The 20,811-nt window shown below is 35.8% G+C and overlaps 1 protein-coding gene across 1 annotated transcript; it reads right to left on the bottom strand.

Annotated features, from left to right (window-relative positions):
* Nucleotides 1-18,489: 18,489 nt before the first annotated feature.
* Nucleotides 18,490-19,218, bottom strand: LOC128127404 (uncharacterized). Its single transcript, XM_052765889.1, has 2 exons — nucleotides 18,852-19,218; nucleotides 18,490-18,771 (listed from the first exon to the last, which is right to left on the bottom strand). Exons 1-2 carry the CDS (start codon nucleotides 18,978-18,980, stop codon nucleotides 18,490-18,492), a joined length of 411 nt encoding a protein of 136 aa, XP_052621849.1. The 5' UTR covers nucleotides 18,981-19,218.
* Between the last annotated feature and the right edge of the window lie 1,593 nt (nucleotides 19,219-20,811).

Below are 20,811 nucleotides of genomic sequence, written 5' to 3'. Positions count from 1 at the left end.
ACTGGAAGGATCGGCTCCTCACCACTGGAGCCTCTGTCTTGCCCTGCCATCCATCAGTGATCCACAGGGCTGCTGGAGATTACACTGCCACTGGCGCTGTTGTTGTTGTTGTCAACCTCGGGCAATTGACCTTTTTATGGCCTCGCTGGTTGTAGTGGAAACACAACAACTCTGATGTTTGGATAGTGGGGGTAGGGGCAATACAATCCTTGCTGAAATGACCAGTCTTTTTGCATTCATAACAGCCCGATGACCCTAATCTATAGCTCTCTCATGCAGCATGCCGAATTTCCTACAGCGGCTCTGGCCCTTCGACCTGGTGTCGGATCCTATGGGTTTCTTCCTTGAAACCCTAGTAACCTGCTTCATCTCTGCCTTCCTCTTTTTGAGGTGCTCTAAATCAATCTCCATCTCCCTCGCCCTGGCAATCATGGAATCCAGGGTCGGGCATGCTGAGTAGCTGACATGCTTCCGAATATCAGCTCTCAACATGTCATGATAACGGGTCTTCCGCATCTCCTCCTCTCCTACATACTGAGGCACCAATAAGGCCCTCTCCCAAAACTTGGTGGTAATCTCCGCCACCGTCTTAGTAGTCTGTCTTATGTCAAGAAACTCCCTGGCCAGCTGCTGAAGCTCCACAGCCGGCGCAAACTCAACCCTAAACCTGGTCACAAAGTCAGACCAGGTCATAGCCTCAATGGTTGAGGCTCCCAAAGAATCACCAACTAGCTCCCACCAATCTCTAGCCATGCCCCTCAAACATCCTGCAGCGTATCGGACCTTAGATCCCTCAGGGCAGAAGCTCGTCAACTGAGCAAACTCCATGTCTGCAATCCATCTACTGGAAACAATGGGGTCCTTCACCCCATGGGAGTCTGGTGCACCGCATCCCCTAAATTTCTTAAAGGACAGTGTGCACGCCCCTGACTGGCTAGACGCCCAGTCACTCCTAAACGCCCTGAGGCGATCCTCCATCAGCTCAATAATTCCTTCCTTGATCGACCCGAAAATCACCGGGGTCGCCTCAAGGATGCCTCTCGTGATCTTTGACGCGATGAACTCGCATAGTCCGTCAACTGGCTCGGAACCTGCGCCCAAACTTGAACCTGATCCTGTCCCAGACCCTGAACCTCCTGCTCCGTGTCATGTCATCACCATTCTGAAACAAAAAACATAACCATCATGATCATACATAAACTCGAGAGGTCTCATACACTCTACAACTTCCCTGGTTCTATCTCTGCCCTCCTTGACTTGAGTACGGATCCTCTGCTTTCAGTAGTATGGGCCCATACTACCTTCCACATCCATCTGTACTTTCCTCACGATTTGCTTTGACTTGACCAAGTCCCTTTCACTGCTACTGATTATTGCACTCATCTTTTCTTAGGCTTATCCTAGGGTAACTCCTCCAACCCACTCTCTGCCATCAGCTGCATAAGAAGTCCCTGCTATCTCCCCTAACTAGCTCGCGAATACCATTACATATCACTAAGACTAGATAATTCTTCGAATGAGAGGTTCTACCCTACAACGGTTAGACTCAAACGAGAGCAAGTAAGGCTAAACCTAACCTTTTGAAATTATCTAGTCCTCGCAATACGTAACTTAACATATTCGTTTACTAGTTAGTAAAAGATAACAAGAACTCCTAAAAGCACAAAGCAAGCAACATTTGGGCATTGAGTAACCCAACCCAAGCATATTCTATTCCGACTATCATATCACTGACTAATTAGTACTATCATGCAGCTCGAAAAGCACACACAACAGGCATATCAGGCATCTTCCTATATCCTTAGCCCTATTCTAGCATGCAATTCTCATACACATACAGTAGCATAAAAGGCATCCTTCTTAGATCCTTAGCCCTATTCTAGCATGCGATTCTCATAATCATATCATAACATAACATAAATGTATGAGTATCTTGGGGAAAACTTACTTGAGCTCGATCCGTCGCACGTATCACCTGTTCTTTCTCAAAATTCTTTACTTAAACTTTTGGAAAACTATTTTCTTGTGAAAGTATTTCAAACCCTCGATTTGAGTCCAGACACCCCCGGAAGTGTGTCTGAATCCCTCAAACCAAGGCTCTAACACCAACTTGTAACAACCCAATTTTCAAGACCAAAATTTACATTTTTGATATAAGAATTTAGAAAATATCGTCAAGTCGTATCATTTCATAAAACCATAGTCACATGTCTCAAAACCATGTCATAAAATAATAATAATGTCAGAGTATAATCCCAAGAATCTCATAAAACGGAAATCCTGTGTATGTGTGATGCGTTGCTACCGTGCCGACTCTTTCCCCTTTGAAGAGGAGGTACCTGAAAACAAAACTGAAAACTATAAGCACAAAGCTTAGTGAGTTCCCTCATCATACCACATCCCATATAACAAACATACCGTCGGACAATTCTGGGGTGCCCGACCTACCCTGTCTAGCAATTATGGGGTGTCGATCTACCTTGTCTGGAAATTCTGGGATGTCAACATACCCTGTGATATGTGTAATTATATATATATATATATATATATATATATATATATATATATATTTATACATTATATCTTAATATTTTAGCCTATATTATTCTCTTTTAGAACTAAAAAGTACTTATAATGCTTTGAATTATGATTTGCAGCTATTAGTTGTCGATAAGAGCGGAAAAGAAAACACTGGAGCGGAAATTGGACTTAGAAGCTAAAAGAACAAAAATTGCTGAAAAACGCTATTACGCCCAACGTAATATAAGTTACGCCAAGCGTAATGCTGAAACACGATGTGAAATTGTGGGACGCCGACCTAGCAATTATGGGACGCCGACCTACCCTCCGGTTCATCTCAACCGGATATGGGGACTATTTCACCCCTACCACTAACACATAATAACATAGCAAAAACATATTGTCATGAAGACTATTCCCCCTACTATCTACAATCACATAATATCATATCATGCTAGCACATAATCATAACAAAGAACAACATACCAGATAATTATCACGAAGAAAATTATCTCTACGATAACTCTTACTAGTGGGCCGACCTTGGTGCCTTAGACCTACTTCTACCGGAAGGTAACTCACCTCAATGTCGTGCAGTAACTGAACTGTCCTCAGCGTTGGAACCGACTATTCTCAAACTCCTACACATAACAACCTTCCTTAATCACCATTTCATACTTATAACCCTTTCAAGGGTCAATTCTGGTCAAAGTCAAAGTCAAGGTCAACACCTTGGTCAAAGTCAACTCTGGGTTAAAGTCAACACCTGGTTGACTCAACTCGCCGAGTTGACCCAACAACTCACCGAGTTCCATAATCCTTAGAACGCTAAAACTTCGACCCTACTCACCGAGTCTTTTAAGAGCTCGCCGAGGTCTCCTTTAAACAAAGTCGGGACCTTCTACAATTGACTCGCCAAGTTCATCCTTGAACTCGTCGAGTCCTTCATCATGCAAGATGGCACATCTAGTCTTGGACTCGCCGAGTTCTCCATGAACTCGTCGAGTTCTTCTTCATGCAGTTGGGGCTTAGTCTTGAACTCGCCGAGTTTTGTTCTTGAACTCACCGTGTTCCATGATCTTTAGGTCCACAATGAACCCAACTGGCTGAGTGTTCTTCCAACTCAACACATTGTCCATTAACATAAGAGGTTTGGGGGAAACTACGACCCGACTCGCCGATTCGTATGAGCGACTCGTCGAGTCCCTCCATGTCTAAAACTATTCAGTCGTTTTCAGTTGGTCTTAATGCATCCAAAACATAGATATGACCTCCTAGGGTCCATATTACACGTAAAGTTACAAACTTGATGTTCATGCATGGGGTATTTGGCTCAAATGGTCCTAAAAAGAGGTTTTTATGATGCATGGGACTCCCATGGCCACAAAGTTGGCACCTTTATGCCATGGGGTCCCTTTAAGGCTATGGATCCGAAGTTATAACTCCCCAAACAAGCTTGTACCCATGTATTGCTCCATAAAATGCTCCATAAAACCCTAACTTACCCCCATGGAGGGATCTAAGGAAGGAATAAGCAAGGTATAGGATTTTTACCTCAAATAAGCTGGAAAAGTGGCACAATATCTGGATCTACTTGCTTTTCCAAGAACCTTCAAGCTTTCTCTTCCTTATCTAGCTTCAAAATCACCACAACCACACAACTATGGCTCAAGAATACTCAAAATGGGCTAGGGTTTCGTAAATGTTGTTTGGAGGTGATGGAGGCTGGAGTGGAGGCCATTTTATGTGTTTAAATAGGGTGCAAAACCCTCAAAATTAGGGTTTCATCCAGACAGGTCTACTCGTCGAGTTGGAGCTTCAGACTCGGCGAGTAGACTCTTCCACCCGCGTCCAAAACTCACATCTACTTGACGAGTTGGGCCTCCAACTCGTCGAGTCCCAGTGTAAAAATGCAACAACTTATAATAAAAATACGTACCGGGGACCGGGTGTTACAAAAATAGTCAACATGTCACTAAGTTTTTAGGGGAACTGATTCACCTTGACGTGTGGGGACCATATCGTATAGAAAATATAGGTGGCTTCAGGTTTTTCTTGACCGTTATTGATGACTTCACAAGAGCTACATGGGCCTTTCTTCTTAAGTCCAAAAAAGAAGTTTTTGAAAGTTATGTCACTTTTTTTTAAAATGTTGAAAGTCAATTTCAAGTTAACATTAAAACTATCAGATCTGATAATGGAACAAAATTTACAAATCTTTGTGTAAAAACTTTTAATGAAAACAATGAAATTGTTCATCAGACTTCCTGTGTTTACGCTCCACAACAAATGGAGTTATGGAGAGAAAACACAGACATACTAAATGTTGCTAGGTCACATATTTTTCAGTTTGGAATCCCTTTGAAATACTGGGGTGATGTTATTTTTACCTCAGTCTTTCTGATCAACAAGACACCTTCATCAGTTTTGAAAGAGTTTCCCCCTTATGATTTGGTTTATAAAAGAAGTCCTAGCTTTGATACCATGTGAAAGTTATAGAAACATGATTTCCCAACATCAACAACTCTTATATCATTAGAGGATTAAGATCCAGAAGGTTTTTTAAGAACTTAAAAATCAAACCTCACTACAGATATACCTTATCTACTCTCAGTTCATATCACTAAACCTAATCTACAATATCAACAAGGACAAATTAGAGTAACTCAAACCTTAAATTGAAACCCTAACAAACACTATGAGATAAGAGAGAGAGAGAGAGAGAGAGAGAGAGAGAGAGAGAGAGCTTTTTCTTTAGCTATGAATGTGAATTATGACCCAAAATGACCAGATCAATTTATACACCGAGTCAAAGAGACCCAAAGACCCGCATGTTAACCCGGTGGCAATTTACACTATGACCCTTGAACTCTCAATCAACACTAATAACTTGCACAAAACAAGATAAAGGAGAAAAATACAGAAACAACCCATATTGCAAAATGTTAGTTTGGACAAAATATACATTACTTTCAACATGGTTGTACTTAAACCAAAAGATCTTTTAAGTTGTATACATACCATCTTGTGAATCTTGAGCATACACAGAGTAATCAATACAAAGACTATTGGAACTTTGCATATAGAAATTACCTTTGGGACTTGTCCCACATTGGAAGTAAGAAAGGAAAAGCTTGTATTGTAGTAAGGATGGAAGAAACGTCATAATATCTTATATGATTCATTGGCAGTTGAGATCATAATAGATGGAGCCTTAGTAGAACACACAAGTAGTTGATATGATTATGACAAGATCTTCTTGAGTTATATGGTATACATTTGGACTGATAAGTTTTTTTTTGTTGGTAAATGGTTATAATTGAACCAAAAGATCTTTTAAGTTGTATACATACTATCATGTGAATCTTAAGCATACAAAGAGTAACCAATACAAAGACCGTGAAACTTTGTATATAGAAATTGCCTTTTTGGACGTGTCCCACATTGGATGCAAGAAAGAAAAAACTTTTCCTTGTAAGCCTAATTTCTAGTAGATTGGGTTTGATATGTGGTGTTGAACTAGCCTAATTGGACAAGAGTTAGGAGTTAGACTTGGATTAATGAACCAATTAGACTAGTCAACATCACATACCAAACTCATCCATTTTAACCGGATGATTTATCCATATAGATAATCTAATAGAAATTATATTTATAAGGAGTAGTTTTTTCTTTATTGCTTTCAATGAGACAAGTCCCATAGGCACTTTCCATATACAAAGTTACAACAAAGATAATCCGATTAATAGATTTTCATTAAGCAATTCGATAACTAGACTTCATTTTATTTTATTAAATAATAAAAATTGACCATCATCTGCATGTCCACACGGACCACACATTTTTGTACCAAGACCACTTATACATATTTATAACTTAGAAGGTTGGCAGATTGTAAAGCCCCTCATATGGGCAATAAACTTTAGAAAACGAACTTTAGATTACTTAAAAAGATAAATTGGTTTGTAACCCACCAAACACCATTAAGACTTTGATGACTTAATACATAAATTGATTATAATTGGTAACTTGAATGTAACATTAATCCTTTCATTTATCCATTTATTCATATAGTTTACAATCCTCATTCGCCATGCAAAATACCACAAAACTTTTTTTCTAATTGCTTTTTTACGCATAAAGATTTTCTATTTTCGATTTTTTTTAATTTATAGAAGTTAAATCATATTCGTATTAAAGTAAAGCATTGATGAGATTCAAATCACCACATCCTACTTCTTTTCCAACAAAAAGTACATAAACACATATAATTTGTTATCATAATTACTTTCATAAATCTAGTAAGAGAAACACAACCATTGCGCACATGGTTGCACGTGCAAGAAAATGGGGGATAAACATTCGCATCTCCTATTTTATGAATATTTAAAAGAACAATAATATCATCTTCTTTTATACAGTTAACGTTAATATTTTTTGTTAATTGAAAAAGCCAAAAAGGTAAGACGGCTCAGGTTTATTAGGTGGATTATTTACCGAAACCCATGTGCCAATAATAAAAATAGTCAAAAGACTAGAGATCATTGACTTCAACCATGTGGTTTATATACAAAAATTATGTATCTATCGATAAATAAATATTTATTGAGTTACGAAATTTGATCTTTTTTTTTGATATATTACTATATATAATTTTTTTTTTCAAATTGCTTAAGGTACAACTGCAGTGTAAGGGTCAGATAACCAGAAAACCTGATCCTATGATAACCAACATAGGTTGATTGTTTTATTGGGATTGACTAAAAAAACACTTTATTTTTTCATATAGACATTCAAGTTGGTTTTTTAAATATTTTTATTGGTTGAATTTTTTTCTCGAAAAAAAATAAGTTATAAATAATTTGGCCGATTATCTTAGCTCCTTTTCACCCACATATATTATATTTAATTTAAACCCTTGAATACTCCAATTGTGATCGCCACAAACCTTTATATATAATCCTTTTTCTTTTTTGTTTCATGCCAGCCTCTTTATCACTTATCTAGAAGGCTAGAAGCCTTACATGCTCCAATTACTTTCACATTCAATCATCGTTTTCTCGAAGCCCACTATATTTGGACCATTGATCAAATTTTTTTTTGAGCCCAAATACCATCAGCCTCATATATATTTCTATTTTGCTCAGATACTAGCCTACTATCATATATAAAAGAGAAAATGACAAAAATAGCCAATTATACTAATTGCATTACAAAAATAGCCAAAAAAAATCGGGATTACAAAAATAGCCACCCATTTCGCAGGTGAGAAGGTCCCATCTGCGAAATGGGCATCTCATCTGCGAATGTACAAGTGCCTGAAACACAGTTGTGCTTCAGGCACTTGTACATTCGCAGATGAGAATTTTTTTTTTTTTTTAATATTTTTCGGTATAAATAGGGGTAATTTCGCAGATGGAATAGGTCCCATCTGCGAAATCCTCTGATCCTATCTGCGAAATGATGATTTTTTTTTTTTTTTTTTTTTTTTTTTTTTTTTTTAAGGTTGACTACGAAATGAATTGGTTTGACTACGAAATGGGCTTTGCTATATAAAAATTTTTGTAGAAAAAATATCATTTTGGTTGTTATTTGGTTTGTGAAATACTCTCTATCTCTACAATTTGCTCAAAAAATGATTGAATATTTGGTTTGTCTTGTAACCGGTGGGAGATGGCAAGTTAATGGAACTAATCTGGAATACATATGTCCACAAGGAGGTATTTCTGAATTTGCTTTGATATTTTCTGAGTATATTAGTTATAGTGATTTTGTATCTATGGTAAGAAGCAAAATTGGTTTGTTAGACAAATATAGAATTAGTCTTCGTTTCCACCATCCTGAATTAAATTATTATATAGCTATAGTTGAAGACGTGGATGTTAGAATGTTGATAAACGTAATCAAATGTAGTGGAGGAAGGGCTGTGAAAGTGTTTGTGGTGGTTGATGAAGTTGAGGAGGTTAATGGGGGCGGTGAAATTGGAAACGAACTTGTTGGTAATTTATGCAGTTTTAAAGGGAGCAACGATCCGATAGGTACTTTCAATACTCCTAGTGTACCTCAGTTTCACAGTGTTGCTGAAAATGTTAATGTTAGTTATTCACCTATTCAATATGTGGATCCCGAGAATTACAAGTATGTTGGTGATGATGATGTTGGTACATATCTTAATCATGTTGGTGGTCGTTGTGATGATGTTGCCGAACAAGAAGTTAAACTTATGAATAGGCGTGTGGTAGATAAAACTAAAAAGAAAAAAAATTCAACTCAAAAAAATGAAAAAAATCATGTTTACGGGCATTATGTTGATGTTGGTGATGTATGTTTAGATATAACCGAGCTACAAAGTAATTCCGATAGAGATGAGTTGGGTGATGAAGTTAAAGCTAAGTATCCCGATAACCTTTTTTACGGTATGCCCCCTGTACTAGCATGGCCAGTTGATAATAATGAAGATATCCCAACACAGATGGTAGACATTAATATTCAAAAGATTCAATGTGAGAGTATATTTAAAAACAAAGAACTTTTAAAGCGGTGTATTGGTAAAAAATGTCTTCGAGAAGGTTTCCAGACGAGGACAAGTAGATCCACCAAATCAAGGTATGAAGCTGTGTGTGTTTCGAAAAATTGTTCTTGGTTACTAAGAGCAAAAGCAATTAAAAATACTGATGGACTTTTCCAAGTGAATAAATTTGTTGATGTACACACATGTTCTTCAACATTGTTGCAACCTAATCATCGACAAGCAAACAAATATGTTTTGGGTGAATATGTTGCTGATGTTTTGGCTGAAGACTATAGTAGAGTTTATCGGGGAAAAGAAATTGTTAATGATATGAATGCTCAATTGAATATCAATATCTCATACCATCAGGCATGGCGTGCGAAACAATATGCATTGTTGTCGTTAAGGGGTACGAAAGAGGATTCTTTTACCAAACTTCCGGCGTATTGTCACAACTTGGCCAAACATAATCCGGGTACTGTCACACATATTAAAACAGATGCTGATGATCGGTTTGAGTTTTTGTACGTCGCACTCGGTTGCTCGGTTAGTATTATCATGTTCTAATTTTTTTTTAATATTTATTTTGGTGTATTTGAATAGATATACAATGTATTGTAGGTACGAGCTTTTGTCAATTTTTGTAAGCCGACCCTAGTAGTAGATGGAGCTCACCTAAAGGGTGAGTTCAAAGGTACCATGCTACTTGCAGTTACTAAGGACGGACAAAATCAAATATTACCGGTTGCATATGGTATATGCAAAAATGAGTGTACTGATTCTTGGACATGGTTTTTTCAAAAACTACGTGATTGCATAGGAAATATGCAGGAGCTTACAATTATATCTGATAGGTCTCCATCTATAGCAACATCCGTTGCCAACATTTTTCCTCACGCTCATCATGGAATATGTGGTGTCCATTTGTATTTCAACATAGTATCTAGATTTGGCAAGAGTAAGACGGTTAAAGGAATTTTTTGGGAGGCGTGTAGGGCGTACACAGTTGATGCTTTTGATGTTGCCATGGATGTTATGAAAAAGACAAAAGAACCAGTATGGGAGTACTTAAAAAGTATAAATCCAGAAACCTGGTCAAGGGCACATTTTAAAGGGAACCGATACAATCTTATGTCGTCCAACAGTGCGGAGTCTATAAATGCATTATCTAGACACGCACGTAAGGTGCCAATACTTATGTTGATTGATTTTTTTCGTGCTACAATGCAACAATGGTGGTTTCAAAGACGTAACTTTGCAGGTATTACGTAAATTTGTAATATTAATGTTTTATTAGTTTCGATGTTATTGATTTTAACTTCTTCATTTTGGCTGTTTTTTTAGCGGAAGCAACAACAACACTTACCCCTTGGGCGGATGAAGTTGTAAAAGAAAACAAGAAAATTTTTACCAAACGGGATGTTCGCATGATCTCAAATACGAAATGCGAGGTCAAAAAGGGGGCACAAAATGTGATTGTTGATTTTCAACATATGACATGTACATGTAGGCATTGGCAACTTGATGGGATACCTTGTGGTCATGTCATAAGATGTTTAACAGTGAACAATTACCAAGACTGCTCGAGGTTTGCATTAAATGCTTACTTTACCGAAACACTGAGGAAAACATATGAGGAATCAGTAAACCCTCTGCCGAAGCCATCCGAATGGGAGATCCCCGATGATTTGATGATTGTTAAGCCACCTATAATGGATAAACGTCAGCCAGGCAGGCCAAGAAACACAGACCGCATTCCATCCCAAGGCGAGGGTCCAATTATAAAAGAGTGTTCTACATGTGGTCACCTAGGACACACGAGAAATAATTGTACTGGAAGGGCGTCTGGTAGCAGAGCAGGTCACATAATTTCTACTGCAGAAATGACATATAATATTGGTGGTTCAGCGGGTTGCTCACAAACCAATAACGCTGATTTTGATATAAAACAACCTTGAAATTAAGAGTAATGACGAGTTGTTAGCTTATTATGTATTGTAATATTTTTATTAACTCTTACAAGACATTGCTATGCTTTCATATTTTAGTTAAGTTTGTTGATTATAACAATGAATGAAGCCTTTGTATTATAAAATATAGTTTGCAGATTTATTTTAACAGTTACAACATGTTATTTAAAAAAAACAACAAACGATCATTTGGCAACCTAATATGTTTCATGATAATATTACAACAACTTTATAACTAATTTTTAAACTCAGGGAACTGCAACGGGTACTTCTCTTTCTCCATTGTTATATAGTCATCCCTAATTCTCATTTTGTCTTCGAAACGATCCTTTTTTACCATAATGTGTATCAACTGCTCATCCTTCTCAGCAAGCCGTTTTTCAGTCGTTTTGATTGCCTTCTTACTCTTTTTTATCCAATCTTTATGCTCTTTGATTTTGTTTTTATTGAGGTCAATCCATTCTTCAGCTTGTTTGCATTCCGAACCTATATCATTAGCAAGTTGAGTGAGAAGTCGGGATGACTTTTTGTCCTCTTCTTGTTGTGCTTCAGCCTTCTTTAATTCTTCAAAATTTTCATGTGACATATATGACCCGGCTGAAGAGGGTGTAAAAAAAGGGTCTACCGAATCACAGTAGTAACAATCTACTTCGTTGCATGAGCAAATTTCGAATTTGTGTGAGGAACTCATAATAAAATCGATGTTGTATTAAACTGGAGCAATAAGTGGTATTTATACATACTAGACAGTAATGAGAAGTCCAACTTTGAAATGACTAGACAGTAATGACAAGTCACTGTAGTAACCTGCACATCCCAGTGGGTCCCTTTAGTGACAAGAGATAAATGACAGTTTGACATGACAAAACACTGCATAAAGCTGAAATTCGTAGTCCAAATATAACCATTTCGTAGTCAAAGTATTATTTCATAGTCTATTTATTTATATAAATAGATGTTTAAGATCTATAAACCAAACACCCAAATCACCTAAACGAAACGAATTCCCATTATTAGAAATGTCGTCGAATGCAGCAAGTTCTTCGAATGAAGTACCTGGTTCCAATTCTGAAAGGCCATGGACGACAAACGAGGTGTTAGTTCTAACACGGTGCTGGCTAAGTGTTAAGGATGGTGAACCGTTACTTGCTCCCCCGCATTGCCTAATTGGTGATGAATGGAGTCGCATCACATCTTTGTTTAACCATGAGATGGGAGAAGGGCAAAAAAGAGAAAAATCAGATGTTGTTACTAAGTGGACGGATGTAAAGGAGGAAGTGACATGGTTCAATCGAGCATGTAGTTATGCGAAACGTAACAATGTTCGTTGTCGTGACGAAGAAGAGTTCTTGGAAGTTGTTACAGAGTTTTACATCTTTGAGCATGAAGGCAGAGACTTCGAATATGAGGAAGTTTGGAAGGTTGTTAGAGATAAACAGTATTTCAAGTAGACCGCTCTAATTTGTGTTAAGAATAAGCCATGGACTTGTGTTTTACGTTAATGCCTTGATCGTATTATGTCGTTTTTTTCATGTAATTGTTGTGATGTTTTAATGGTTCATGGAATCTTGTTACTAATGTATTCTAATATATTTTGATAACTAATGCAATGGCCATTTATTAACCCAAGTTAATCATACGAGTTTCTCACATACTAAACTAAAATATAACCTAGTACTGAAATAATAAACTAAAATAGATTTTAAACAAACGGGATATATTTCAAAATATTCCAAGGGGCTTCAAACTGGAATTCCAACCCGTTACTTAATGACTTGTATTCCTCCTTAGCAGCTTCCAAGATGACATCCTCAGTAGCATTTAGACGGGCGTCGTCAATTTTGGTATAAAGATCGTTGAATAATAGAACTTCGGTTTTCATTTCATACCATCTTGCTAAGATGTCTAGTTCGTCACGATCGTTTCTTGTAGCCATTCGGTTTGCAGCATTGAAAATATTTGTTAGACGGCTCCAAAACATTGGATCATTCAACTTGCTTGTCTCGTACACATAAATGTAAGCATGTGTAAGAACCAAGAACTCTTCATTGCTCCATGATATAGAAGTCATTTGGATTGAAACAAAGAGGGTAGAATCTAAAAAACAATATTTGAACAACTATATTGGTTAATTTAATAACGTTTTGCGTGTAACTTAGGGTCAATTTATAGTAGTTTCTACACAAAATCGCAGTTCAAACTTCTAATATGTCTGCAATTCATAGTCAAAATTAACTGACGAATGCAGTGTACTATACTTATAACACAACAGATCACTGTTCGAGTTGACAATTCATCCCCAGTTGAATGACAACACAATACATTGCTGTTTGAGTTGACAACTCATTGCACCAGGAAAGTAAGGAGTCGTTATAAATAGATTTCAATATCCGTTGTAATTGTATTCTATTACTTCCCTCCTTGCAATTATGGACTCACCACATATATGGAGGAACACAGAGGAGGTCGCTTTGGTTCAAGCTTGGATTACAACTGTAGAGGTGGATTTTCCACCGGGTCCCCCACAAGTTCGTGCTGGATCATTTTGGTCTCGTGTCTGTCATTTGTTTCACCATTTAATGAACCGCACTCAATATCGAAGAAGAAGAGATGTCAAAGCGAAGTTTCTGAATATGAAAATGAAGGTGAAACAATTTCAACGTATTTATAACGAGTTGGATAACGAACATGCAAATACGGATGAAGACATTCTACGGCAGGTGGCTTTGGAACTATACCGCTTTCAATACGATGGTAGCGAGTTTACCCACTTAGATGCATGGAATGTTTTAAAGAATGTCCCTTATTTTTAATATGCATGTTGGTTAAGTTAATTGTTTTTCGTTATTTAAGTTGCTTTTTGTTGTATGTGTCTAGTCGTTACTATTTAATAAACGTCCATTTCTTTTAATGTATGTTGTTCCCCCAATAGCCAATATTTAGAAAGCAATAAAATAAAATCGGGGTACATAAATAACTAACACATAATACGACATAAAAAATAAACTGGGTACATGGATAACTAATACGTAACACAACAGTAAAATAAAAACAGAGTACATAAAAAACTAATACATAATACTACATAAAACATAAATGTGCTACATGAATAACTACTGCATTGAGGGAGGTAACAGGACCACCGTTTCATTTGGTATTTCCCAATGCTCATATGATGGTATACCATTCACCAACTCAGATCCATATGCAACTCGATACACATAATTAGTGAACTTGTATTCAACCATTCTCTGAATGGACTCAGATGTACGGGTTCTTAGACATGCTATAGCGTGGCCACATGGTATACCGCTTTTTTGCCATTTACCACAACTACATACCCTTCGTTCAAGTTGTACGTTGTTGGTGGCAAAAGTGTCATGGACTTCAAATGTATCCCCATACAAACGTTTTGCATTACAATTGTAAGACTTGCTGAGACTTTTTTGAACCTTACTCTCAACGTAAGGGGTCAACCCACCAGACAACCTCCCTGTAAAATTTGATATTTTAATAAAAATAGCAGCACAATAAAAAAAACAAAACATAACAATCTCCCTTACCAGCCAGTTCGGCCCGCTCAGCATACTTTGATTTTATCGACGTGGTGGTTAACTCAATTATCGTTGTTATAGGAAACTCACGTGAGGATATAATTTGCAAAATTTCAGGGACGTCAATCGATTTAACATTGTAACGTATTTTTGGGAAAAATGCTCTTGTCCATTTTGAAATCGGTATATCGTCAAGCCAGTAAATTGGACTCATAAGCAAGGTGCAGAAAGGTGGTTGCCTACATGTACTTTGCAACCTTTCGAAACACAAGTAAAAATCATCAACGCTATATGCATTGCATGACTTCCAAAACAACGATTCGACTTCCGTATTGTTATGTCCGATAGACTCACGTATCTTTCGAGCTATATCTTTAGGACAATATCCATGATAGGAATCTGGGTAGGCACTGTCAACACCAAAGTCTATGTTATCACACATGTTGCTTATGAAACCAACCTCTGTGTCCTCACCTAAACAATCTCTTAACCTCATCATGAACCATCTCCATGATTCTTCACACTGTAAGGTTCCCAAACCAAGTGCTAAGAGTAGTGGCTCATGATTTCCATCTAAAGCCACTGCGAAGTACATTGTTGTCAGAAAGCTCCCAAGAAGGGGTAAATAACCTACATATATCAGCGGTATCATGCACCTAAGGAAGGTACGAATCTACATAAAAACGAAGACATATTAGTGTTATGTAAGAACTAATCGACATAGATTACCATGAAATATTGTATAACTCAATAAAAGAAGTATGTTATACCACGCAACCTAAAGCCACAAAACAGAATTGAAAGCGGTTGTTATCGGTTTTCTTAATGGCTGTGAAGGTATTAGGATTTGTTCTTTGAAGGTTATGCAAGAAAATTGGTAGTTGAGAAAAGGTTCTTTGGCTGTGACTACTCATTTTCAATACCGATAATTGTGCTCTACAATGATCACACAAATGGAATTATAAATAGGAGATATTGTATCTCTACTGATCAAAATTCATAGTTTAACCCTTTAAATTCGTAGTTGAACATTTTGAATTCATAGTCAAACCAGTTCATTTCATAGTCAAATTTCACTGACCGACATGACAATACTACAGAATGTACTTGTCTGCATTTCATAGTTGAACTTTTATGAATTCATAGTCAAACCAGTTCATTTCATAGTCAAATTTCACTGACCGACATGACAATACTACAGAATGTACTTGTCTGCATTTCATAGTTGAACTTTTATGAATTCATAGTCAAACCAGTTCATTTCATAGTCAAATTTCACTGACCGACATGACAATACTACAGAATGTACTTGTCTGCATTTCATAGTTGAACTTTTATGAATTCATAGTCAAACCAGTTTATTTCATAGTCAAAAAGAATTGTCCGTAATATGATTTATTCTATAAATGGGTGTCACTCATTATGAAAAAATTTAACTGAGAAAGTAACTCCGATTTAAAAGAATAAGAAGGCTAATGGCATACTGCAATTGTGGAGGAGAACGTATCGTTAGGATTTCGGGTACAGCTAAAAACCCAGGAAGATTGTTCTACGCTTGCCCGTATTTGGTATCATGTTCTTACCGTCATTCAAATTTAAACCCTTGTGTTTACATGACACAAATTTATTTTCTTACTGTGGATATTAAATTTAACAGGGACCAAAATGCGGGTTTATCAGTTGGGTTGATGAAGAGAAGGACCAATCTTCTATGGTAATAGCTAAAGTAGCTAACTCTAATAAGCTCTTTCAATCAGAAAATAAGAAGTTAAAGATAGCGTTGGTTTGTAGTTGGGTGTTGTTCTTGGCAGTTCTTGTTTACAAGTTGTAAGTTTTTCAATATTGTTTTTATGGTTTTGAAGTTGTTTGGTCAATAAATTGTTGTATTTGTAACGTTAAAACAAATGTTGTGGTCGTTCTTATGTTGAATTTATTGATAAGTAATTAGTAGGTCATTAAATTGTTGTAATTGTCGTAACGTTATATTTTTTGTCATCCGTTGAGTAAACTCTAAAGATAAACTAATAATGAAATCCAACATTAATTTGTATATACATTTATATAATCCAACTACAGAGGAGCAAGACTAGACCCCCAAATAATTTTTGCCATCCGGAGACGGAACTCTAAAGCTGCGTTCTTTGGGTCAATAAGAACACGTATTGGTTGACCTGAAACCAATTGCTCCATAAACATACAAAGAAAAACACCGCAATCTCCCAAATGACTACTTTGTTGGGGAACGTTTTCTTCATAAATGAATTGCATATTCAATGGAATCCTTGGGATGTTCCTCCGCGCCCAATACTTAATCTTGTCCAAATAATTTGCCACCCGACGTTCAAATTTGGAAAAGATTCCTTCGGATTGGAATTTTTCATAAGCACCTCTACCAAGACTGTCATAAATATGCACTTCCATTGACGCTAATCGTAGTTCCCCAAATAGCCAATGATTAGGGGATGAATGAATCAGCAATAAGACCTGTATAAGGATCAGAAAATAAAATTATGTTTATTTACATCACAATACAAAAACATCACAATACAAAAACATAACAAAAAAACGATATTATTTTCAATATAAACTATTAAGTTTACCGTATCAACATCCCACCAAGCAACCATGAAGTTAGGGTATGTAGCAATACCAGCCATAAACGCCCTCCAGTCCTGTCCTTCTTCCAAAGCATGAGAAACAAAAAAATTTGGAGGCATTATTGTATGTCGGTCGCTCTCAAACCGTCTCTCCATCAAAAGTCGGTACCAAATGGTTATATGCTGCACACATGATACTTTTGTTATTGACTAAAAAACAATTAACTTTTAAAAGAATTAATTAACAATTTATTTACCGCTGACTCCAACCATCCGTCGTGTGTATGCCCAAACAATGAGCTCCAAAAATCTCTATCTAACACGAAATTAAACAAACGATGCTGCACATCGTATGAATGCAATACATAATTTTGGATGACATCCTCACCGCCTGCTACGTAAGGTTGCAGGCGCAACATGGAGAAGTCATGAGCAACACCAAAAACTGGAGGAGGAACGGGGCATGTTGATTTCGTACCAACCTTCTTTTTTGTTCTTCTTTTTTGTTTCGGTGTCGTGTGCAACTAAAAACAATATTCATATGTTTAAATGTATATCTTTCAGATAATTCACATAAACATAGATAATTCACATAAACATAAAATCATCAGTTTATAAATAAAACGAATACCTCGGTGTAAGGAGTGCATAAAAATTGTGATGGTTTTCGACTCCTAGGTTTATCGGGTGTAACTTCTTTGTCATCATCATCATCATGAAAATAATCTACATTTCCCGTTATTATTAGTTCGTCTTCATCCGGCACATCATCATCAAATTTGTTCCCTGCATTGTCATTCCTCTCCTCCCACTCCTACATATTAACTTTATACTTAATAACGAAATACACATAATTTAATAAGCAATAATATCTAAATAAACAAAATATTAATATAATATTAATGTAACTATAATAACCTCTTTAACTTCACTATAATCGTTTACATCAAACACATCATCATCAAATTTGTTCCCCGCATACTGATTACTCTCCTCCAACACCTACATTAAAAATATAACTTTTTACTTAATAACGAAAGACACTTTATTAAAAAGTAATTATTAAAATCGTAAAGGTAACATCTATAACAACCTTGTCGTCTTGAGTATCACCAAAAACATTTTGAGTTGTATTGTTTTTATTCATCACTTCATCTTGCACAACCTATATTTTCAAATATAAAATATGAACACAGGTATTCATATATGTTAATAAAATTTAATAAATAATGTAGCGTGTAACTAACCTGTTCATAATAATTTCTTTGTGACACTGTCGGTTCCTCAAAAATAATGTCGTTCCAAAATTGTTCATTATTCACTTCTTCATAAAAAACCTATGTAGGTTTTTGTTGATTCATAAACACATGCTGCTCCAGTGCATGTACCCGTTTCAACAACTCGTCTAGCTTGTGTTTCCCACTGCCCCGACCTCTACCATGAGAGCGACCACTGGACGACATACTAGACGAAGATTCGTCTTGTCTCCTAAAATGGTCTCGTACTGGGGATGGAACTGCTTTCCCTTCACCATATACATACTCTTGAAATGACATATAATAAAAAGATGTCATCTCACCATCACCCGGTAACATGTTTTGTCTTGGTGGTAGCCCCTCCTAAAAAATTAAACATATTAAAAATGCATATAAAACTATAATAATCAACTTTATTAATAATAAACGAAATATTTTTAAACCTGCATCTTTGACCAAATCTTGTTCACGTCAACCCATTTCAATTTTTTTGTTCCGCTCCATCTTTTCATCCGAGGCAAGTCTTTATTTTTTCTCAATGCAAATCCACATGCACGAACAGCCGGAATCATCTCATATATCCATATCTACAATTTTGTACAATAACAGTAATAAAAGTTAAAATTAAAATAAAAAAGATAACAATAAAACAATATAAATATAAGAAAATTTTTATACCCTAATTGGAGCCGTAAATCCTGAGACGGAATACTTTAAAGTTTGACCACGCTGAGGAAGTGATAAATAATGATGTATCTTACTCCACGTATCCTCAAGGTCAACATAAGTAAAATCCCATAGATAGCTACCCCAAGCGAAACTAACAAAACAAAAAAAAACAAAATTCATTATTATATAAATTATAACTTTAATAAAATAGAACTTTTAACGTAAAGAAAATATACCTATTCCAGAGATCCAAATTCTCAGCCAAAAAAAACCAATCTTGTGGCACCCGATCGTTAACTTCTTTGCCCAAAAAACCTTCACACAAAATGTATATCAAACATACTCTAACTGCATCAAGGTCGTCAAGTGCTAGGAATGTTTGATTTAAAATTAAACTTTTCAGGTCGCCGATTTTCACCGAACTATTAGTATGGTCCGGAAATAGCCGTTCACGCAGTAAACATCTTTTTTTACTGCTTATTAATTTTTCCGACCCTTTTCTCCCAATGTTTTTTGGATACTCCCCAAAATTGAAGCCGGTAATCAAACAAAACTCTTCCGGCCCATAAACCATTTTGGTATTGCCTACTCGAAAATATAAACGTTTTATTCCATCTGGAGATAAAACAGGGTCCGGCCGGATCTGATGAAGGAACATTTTATGAAACAATAAAGCGTCCCCTTGTAAACGAGGGACATCAATAAAATAGCCAAAGACGGTATTTCTGAAAATAGCACGTCGGGCATCATCTAAAACTTCAAAGACTTCCCATATGTTACCGCCAGAGCCTTTTAGGTTCGCAAAGGCTTTCGTATTCATTAAACTAAAATCATGCTGCAAAAAAAAAAACACAAAAACAAATTAGATAACTAAAAAATATACTTTTTTTTAAATATATTACGAACTGCAAATACTTTCTTAATTACTAATATATATTTCCGATAAAAAACAATAACATACACATATATAAACAATTTTCCAAGTTATACAACAAATATATTTACGATAGATCACAATATCATACATAATTATATAAATATTTTCAACTTAAACATATTTTCAACTTAAACAAATTTTCAACTTAAACGACAAATATATAAACAATTTTTATCTTTCTAATTAAAACTAACATTATATAACCATAACCATATAAACAAAAAAATTTAAAAATAAAACGACAACCAAACTAACAATTTTGCAAGTTATACGACTATTTTATACAAAATTTTCAACTTATACGACAAATAAAAACAATTTCTAACAATATATATACGACAAATTTTCAACTTATAAATATTATACGACAAATATATATACAGTTTATATAAACAATTATAGGATAAAAATTTACAAGATTTCAGGTTATACAACAACTAAAAAAACTATAAAAATAACAAATTGTAAACATTATCCACGCAGTCTCTACTTGTCTCTACTTGCATTTAAACTTCAAGTATACTAAAAATATACTAAAACTATCAAACACAACAAAATTACCCTTTTTTAACACTAAATAATACAACAATTGATAAAAAAAAAATAACTTTAAACATTAAAAGAGTTAAAATCTAACCATATTTGCGGGATTGTTGACATAATCCTCCATTTTCTTCAAAAACTAGCCAAAATTCCGAGAGAAGCCCAAAGTTAGAGAGAGTTAGAGAGAGTTTTTGTGTAGAGAATGGTGAAAATGAAAAAAAAAAAAAAACGTTTTTATACCTAAAAAACACCCA

This window comes from Lactuca sativa, chromosome 7, assembly GCF_002870075.4.
Source record: "Lactuca sativa cultivar Salinas chromosome 7, Lsat_Salinas_v11, whole genome shotgun sequence".
NCBI lineage: Eukaryota > Viridiplantae > Streptophyta > Magnoliopsida > Asterales > Asteraceae > Lactuca > Lactuca sativa.
This window is presented reverse-complemented; position numbering and strand designations above follow the sequence as displayed.

Coding starts and splice junctions, on each gene's coding strand:
- LOC128127404 (XM_052765889.1), bottom strand. CDS start 18,980: ATGATTCCGGCTGTTCGTGCATGTGGATTTGCATTGAGAAAAAATAAA. Junction 18,772..18,851: donor AGATTTGGTCAAAGATGCAG/GTTTAAAAATAT, acceptor TTAATTTTTTAG/GAGGGGCTACCACCAAGACA.